General features: G+C 37.4%; 1 protein-coding gene across 1 annotated transcript in view; it reads right to left on the bottom strand.

Moving 5' to 3' along the window:
• Positions 1–890: 890 nt before the first annotated feature.
• Positions 891–6,980, bottom strand: part of rnf213b (ring finger protein 213b) — a 40,470-nt gene continuing 34,380 nt past the window's right edge. Inside the window, exons 60-65 of the mRNA XM_084741688.1 lie at positions 6,455–6,656; positions 5,586–5,663; positions 5,189–5,386; positions 3,813–3,902; positions 2,967–3,145; positions 891–1,398 (exon numbers count right to left, since the gene is read on the bottom strand). Of these exons, the coding sequence (XP_084597814.1) occupies positions 1,260–1,398; positions 2,967–3,145; positions 3,813–3,902; positions 5,189–5,386; positions 5,586–5,663; positions 6,455–6,656 (886 nt within the window). The 3' untranslated portion in view covers positions 891–1,259. The remainder of the gene's footprint in view (positions 1,399–2,966; positions 3,146–3,812; positions 3,903–5,188; positions 5,387–5,585; positions 5,664–6,454; positions 6,657–6,980) is intronic.

Genomic DNA, 6,980 nt, shown 5'->3' with positions numbered 1-6,980 from the left:
TCTCTGATTGGTGAAGACAGAACATTGTCTCTGTATGCGCGCATCTGATAGGCTGAACGGAGCTGTCTCTCTGCTGTATCGAATCAAAGGGGAGGGGCTCAAGCAATGGTTTGGTTGACTGTGCAAAGGGAGGCGTGATCATGGCAAAGTGACATTTTTCCAAGTTATCTGTGTTTTTGGTGAATACTTCCACAGAAAATAAGGTTTCAGTTCAAGCAGAAGCCCATTTCTGCCAGTGTTTTGAAAAAAAGATCCTTGTAAGTCAGTATAATGAGAAACTTTATCAAAATAATTTGTCAATACCTTCATATCAGGGTCTAAAATGAACTTTTTTGTCCACCAGCTGCAAGAAAAGTGAATGCTCAAACTTTACAAGGCACTGAAGAGATTATCATTGTATACTCATATACTAATATTATATATTAACTTGACTCAATATTTTTCTGATAATAAATCATTAATTTGAGATAACTCATTACTCTGAGAAGGTTTCTCATTATCTCATATTCTCACTATTTTGAGATATGAACCACTATTTTAAGCCAGTAACTCATTATTTCTATAAAGCTTCTAATTATTTTGGCAGACCAAGTCATTATTTTGAGATATAAGCCAGTATTTTGATACTAACTCATTATTTTCAAAAAGCTTCTCATTATTGACATACTAAATATTTTTGCCACAACTTGTTATTTTTATTTTCTCATAATTTTGAGATACTGACTCAATATTTTCAGATGCTAACTCATTATTTTGAGTTTCTCATTATTTTAATAAAGTTTGTAATTTTTGTGACATAAATATTTTGAGATACTAACTTAGTATTAGTAATAATAACTTGCTATTTCAAGAAAGTTTCTCATTATGATTCACAGAATCTTTTTTATTTTCAGCACATGGGCTTCCATACATTCATAGTTAATTTATTAATTGTTCCTTGATATTTAATTAACAGTTTAAAATAACACATGAATAAAATTAGGCTTGTTTCAAATGTATTTATTTCACTAAATGTTTTTATTTTATATTTGAACATTTAACAAATAAAACATCTCTATATTTAAACACTGACAATATTTACATCACAGAAAGGCACATTTAATCAGGGCTTGTCTTATCAAATGGAATGAATTAATCAACCATAATCCTCATATCTCATTAGCAATATATCAATAACAACAAGAGTCAAATTCCACTAATTTCTTTCAATTTCAACACAAAAACAGATCTGGAATAATTAATCTGTCTGTAGGAATCATTTATCTTCTTTTAAACTCCACAGCTGCCCTCCACACGTCCGCCCCTTGTCCGAGGGTGATGTCCTCCGGCAGAGACTCGAGCCCCAGCAGAGGTTTCAGGTCTTTCCGGTCCATGTGGCTCTCCAAGGTGGACCTGATGCTGGAGGAGACAGCAGGGAAGGAGGGCACAGAGAAGACAACTGTTAGCACTGCATCCATTGTTTTCACCACAGGCATTCCCACTGACCTCCCTGCCCAGCTGCTGCCTCAATAGAAGAGACCTGCGGCTGAGGGGAAACAACTTAAGCTCCTTTCCCCTGACAGATGGCCGCCTGGAGGGGTCACGCTCTGGTCCTGGATGTCAATAGGCTCCAAATCCCAGGGGAGAGTCCTGGGTGAGACCTCCACACTTAACTCTGATTAAAGCTGTCTGGGATCAATGGATTCCTTTAGACCAGGGTGGTAATCTTTGAACTGACAATGGGCACACTTCTTACATTCATGAGCTAAGAATAAATTGTTATACCTAAAAACACCTCTTGGGTAAACTGAGGAATAAGACTGGGTTGCACCAACAAGTATTCATTTTTAAACCTGATTAAATCATGGTTTAGTATAAAGTTATGCTGCACCGAGCTTACCCAACTTAAAATAAAAAAAAAAAAGTTACATTTAAACATCTCTGTAGACCCCCAGTTTAGTTTTTACTCTAAATTGAGATTAAATTTCTGTTGCACCAAACGTTAAACTCAATTTAAAATGTGATCTAGTATTAACTTTAAACTTAGACTTGAGGAGCTTTAACTTTAAAAATAGCTGCGCAAAATAATTCTCTGCTGAGCCACCGTGAGTTAGCTCACTATGCTAAACAACTGTTTAGCTAACTAGCAAACAATATGATCTTTTCTATTTTTAGATAGCTAGTAAACAATGTAACTTAACTTTTTATCTAGCTAGAAAACAATACAAAGTTTTTTTAAATACATTTTAACTAGCTAGCAAACAATACTCCCCCTCCCCCACTTTTTAGCTAGCTAGCACACGATATTACTTCTTGTTTACTACTTTTTAGCCAGCTAGCAAACAATACTGTTATTTTCGGCCTTTTAGCTAACTAGCAATCAATACTACTTCCTTTTCCCCCTACCTTTAAACTAGCTAGCAAACAATGCTATTATTTCCTACCTACTTGCTAACTAACCAACATTATTACTTTATTTTTCCCTACTTTAAGCTAGCTAGCAAACAATACTAATTCTTTTTTCTTCTTTTTAGGTAGCTTGCAAACAAATAATGCAACATTTTGTTAAGAAATACAGAGCATTTAAAACGGTTTTCCGATCTCTTTTATACTTAATAGGTCCAACAGCACTCAGATTTATTCATCTTTTTTTAATGTATTTTAATTTGGGTAAACAAGCATCTCCATATTGATAAAAAAATAAACTTGGCTTTATTAAACTGACATTAATTTTTAAATTGTTCAACAGAGCTGCTGAATTTTAAATTTGGTTTAACTCATTTTAGATAAAGTTTTACTAAACTCTGATTAGAACTAATCTTAGATTGAATAATTCCTTGTTGGTGCAACCCAGTTTAAATGTCAATAATGCAAATGTTTTACCATTTGGTGCTTTACCTCCTGCAAAAGCTGAACTCACAGATGGTAAATCAGTTTGTGTTTTCAGGACAGAGGGGGGTGATACTGTACAAATGGTTTGTGCTTACTCCCAGTGTGCTTTGTAACCCTCGTCAGGCACAGCGTTGCTCGTCTTCAGCAGCAGAATCTCATGCAGCTCCAAACAGAAAGTGTCAACGTCCGTGACGGCGAGGAAAACCTTCAGCCCTTTCCTCTCGTCCTCCGACAGCTTCTGCTGGAACTCCGGGGGGAGCCTCTGAAACGGGTCCTGAAACACGATCAACAATTAAATGTAATCAAAGTTTCAAAGTGCTTTGAAGCAGAAGCCGCGGTGCTATTCCTCAAATTCAGCTTTTATTGGGGTCAAACTCTGGGCACCCGCCGTGTCAGACGGCACACTTTCAAAGGATTACAGCCCAGAAAATTTAACTCTCTGTGGTGTTTGGGGTCAGTCACCAGCAGCCAGCAAGAAAAAGAAACTAATGAGTCAAAAACAAATTATGTGGTCACCATCTTCTTCAGTTTCTTTCATGGACTTTGTGTTTTAAAGTTTAGACATTAAAACAATCACTGACGCTTTTCAGCATCAAACCTTTGTCAGGAAGTCAGAAAGATAAGACGGATTTTGATGAAGGCTTTATGCCAAAACATGTCAAATATTGCTTGAAGGAATAAAATGACAATAAGGGCATTTTAATTGTTTTTAAAGAGGAGTGCCTATTCTGTGTTGTAACTGTAATTTTTTTTTTGCCACACTCAGTAAATTCCTGGACATTCATGATTTTATGCTTTCTATTTTTTCTGTTTATTTAATATTTGAATATTGTATGCAAAAACATTATATGCAGCTGAAAAGGGGAAAAGAATGAAGAAAATGTATATCCTGTATTGTTGTTGATGAAAACAAATAAATATCAAGTTAAAAAAATACTTACTTGCTTCCTGTTGAGCATTAGTTCAGATTTCCAACATGTCAGGAGCTGCCAGGTGAATATGCTGTGTTCCAGTTTGCTCTCTCCAAGACTCTAAAGTGAAAATGAAATAGACAGGGTTTATGTTTCATAAAAGCATTCCAATTTTTTGGGGAAGTTTGTCATGAATATTTCACATTAAAGATGACCTTCTTGAATTTCGTGGCCTACACAAGTGTTATCTGTGCATTTCGTCTACTGCAGTCATTGGTTTCCACTCTTTTCTGAGTGGAAAACCTGCAAAACTTGCTTAACTTGTGTAATCTATCACAGTAAACATCACACAGTCTGCATCGTCAGTGTTACATTATCTCTGCATGGTAATACAGATGAAGAGGGAATATAAGAATCTGCACTGTAATACTCCACAACAATAATTCAACTTGTTCAATCATTTATGCAGATTTTGATGGTCTGCTAATAGATTTTCATATTTTACAGAAATGAGTGGAATCTGTAAAATGTCTGGAATGGAAAATTCATAGAGTTAATGGCCTAAAACATGCAAACTGCTGTTGTGGACCTTGATGTTATCTGCTTTAGGTCATATCACAGCACCAGAGCAGGCTGTTAGATCGGGTTTGGCATGAAGGATATTTTTATGTCCGATATGTCAGACAGGCTTTTCTGACAGGAAATTGCATTTACATAAAATAAATGTCACCCTCTCCAAAGCAACCAAACTCCTTTGACAAAAGCAGTAATTTTAGTTCACAGAACACAGGCATTGTTGGTCTACTGCTGCCTCAATCAATTTGTTTGTTTGTGTTACTGTGTGACTTCTGTGAATCGGAACTTAGCCTTTAAAACACAGAATTCGTGAAATAACACAAACAATCAAACAGATCAAGGCAGCAGTAGACCAGCAACACCTGTGTTCTGTGAGGTAAAATTACTGTTTTTTCCAATGGAGTTTGGTGGCTTTGGAGAGAGCGATGTTTGGCTTATATTACAGTGAATTAACACTGGAAAAGACTGTCTAACAGCAGCAGGGTAAAGCTGTGAAAATATTCCAAATACAGTATACACTTAAACTGATATTGATTTTGTAGGCAGCTAAAATTTGTTTTCCTGCTGACCCTGTCCACAGCAGTACATTGCTTTGCTTCCTACACCGGTCCTCCCGCTGCTTCTCCAAACTGGAGACATGTTGGCCTCCATCTACTGTAGGTAATAGACTGACTGTGGAGAAGAACCCCATACAACCCCGAACTATTCCTTTAATATAAAACGGGGGGTTTATAGAAAGGGGTGTTGTAACAGTGCAACAGATCAACATGATCACATTCTTTGCATAGCAGCGCTGTAATGGAAATCGTTGTGGGTTTGGAGGCTTCTACCTTGGCTACAGAACTGGAAATCTGCTGGTCCATCTGCAGTGAATCAGTGAGGTAGGTCAAAAGTTGACCCCGGGGATCTCTGCCCGTCTTTCCAAGAAAACGAAGGCCGATCTCCACCACAAACACGGCGTCGCAAACATCTGTGTATGAACGCAGCACCGTTCTCATGGCGCCGCTCACCGAACCTTTGAGTGGCTCCTGCGGCACAGACACAGAAACTGTCAGCGAGCCGGCAAGATGAGTGTGAGGGAAGGAATTTGACCTCTAACAAAGTGGCCTCACAAAATCCTACAGAGGAAACTACTGTGAACATTCCTGGGCTGGCATTAGTCAGTTCCAGATGAGGACTTTGGTACCGTTAAATACTAAAGGTCATGAGTAAGTGAAATGGTCTCACCTGATGGATCTTTCCTCTGACCTCGGCTAGAACAACGGAGAAATCCTGCAGGTGTCTGTTCAGGTACCTCGACGTGTCCTGATTGAGATCAAAGAGGACAACAAGGCTGGTTAGCAGAGAGTGAGGCGTCCCCTGATGTCTGTAGGCTACAGCAGCATATTTGGGCCATTGTAGGTTAAAAAAAAATCTAAATTTCTGAGATTAAACTCACAAATTTACAAGAAAAAACCTTGAACATTCTTTGGGATTAAAATCTTTAAGTCCTGAGAAAAAAACTCTTGTTCTTTGAGATTTAAGTTGCAACAAGAAAAAAACTCACAAATTACATGAAAAAAACCTAAACGCTCAAAGATTAAAGTCATGAATTTATGAGAAAAAAAACTTGGACACTCTATAATTAAAGAGGCAAATTTACAAGAAAAAGAAGAAGAAAAAAAGCAGATATAAAAAAAACTTCAAACGTACTCTGAGAGTAAAGTCATAAATTTCTAAGAAAAAACTTTGAATGTTCTTTGAGATAAAGGGCTGATTAAATTTTGAGAAAAAACTCACAAATTTATGAGAAAAAAACTCAAACATTCTCTGACATTAAAGTCATAAATTTACGAGAAAAGAACTTGAAAATTCTCTGAGATTCTAAAGTCACAAATCAGCAAGAAACTGCAAACTGCAAGAATTTTTAAAAGAAAGTGAATCACTTCACTTTGCAAAGTCGGATCAACACAGTGGGAGGCCTAATCTGCAACTGTACAATAGATGTTTTTTTAAAGTTTTAAGAGTTTTTCTTTTCTTGTTGTTTTTTTCTTACCTACAGTGGCCCTACTACACTGCCGTAGCCTGCTGCTGTATGATGAGTTTAGATTTTTTACCGCTTGGATGAGTGGTTTTCCAGCCAGGAAGTGGCGAGCCAGCTGTGTTTGGATTCCTGGCAGGTTGTAGCTGCTGTCTGTCTCACCACCTTTCTTCAAGGTGTAGTGGCAGTGGGCTAAAACCAGAGGCAGCAGCTCTCTGTCCGGGTGGCACAGGGTCAGCTGGGTCTCTGATATCATCTCTAGAGGAACACTGTACTCACTGGGGAAATAAAACAGGAGTTAGTCCACGATCAGCTGCATTAATCACAAGTTTAAAAACACAGGAGGCTGCATCGGAGTTGACATGTTGTTACAGGTACAAGGGAGAAGATAAAATGCAGTTTGTTTGACACATACACAAGTCTGAACGCTTATTATCTGCCTAAACTCTATTTATGATTCTATGAGATTGAATTGTGCATTCAGTCATTTTATCCTCTGTCTCAGTGATCACAAAGTAAAAAATTTTTATTCAGTTTTTAAGAGAAAAATGTTTTGTGCACAGCATTTAGTGCAGAGTAACGGGTGCTGAGTTTAGAAGTCC

The sequence above is a fragment of the Lutjanus erythropterus genome, chromosome 17 (assembly GCF_056507025.1).
Source record: "Lutjanus erythropterus isolate fLutEry1 chromosome 17, fLutEry1.hap2, whole genome shotgun sequence".
NCBI lineage: Eukaryota > Metazoa > Chordata > Actinopteri > Lutjaniformes > Lutjanidae > Lutjanus > Lutjanus erythropterus.
This window is presented reverse-complemented; position numbering and strand designations above follow the sequence as displayed.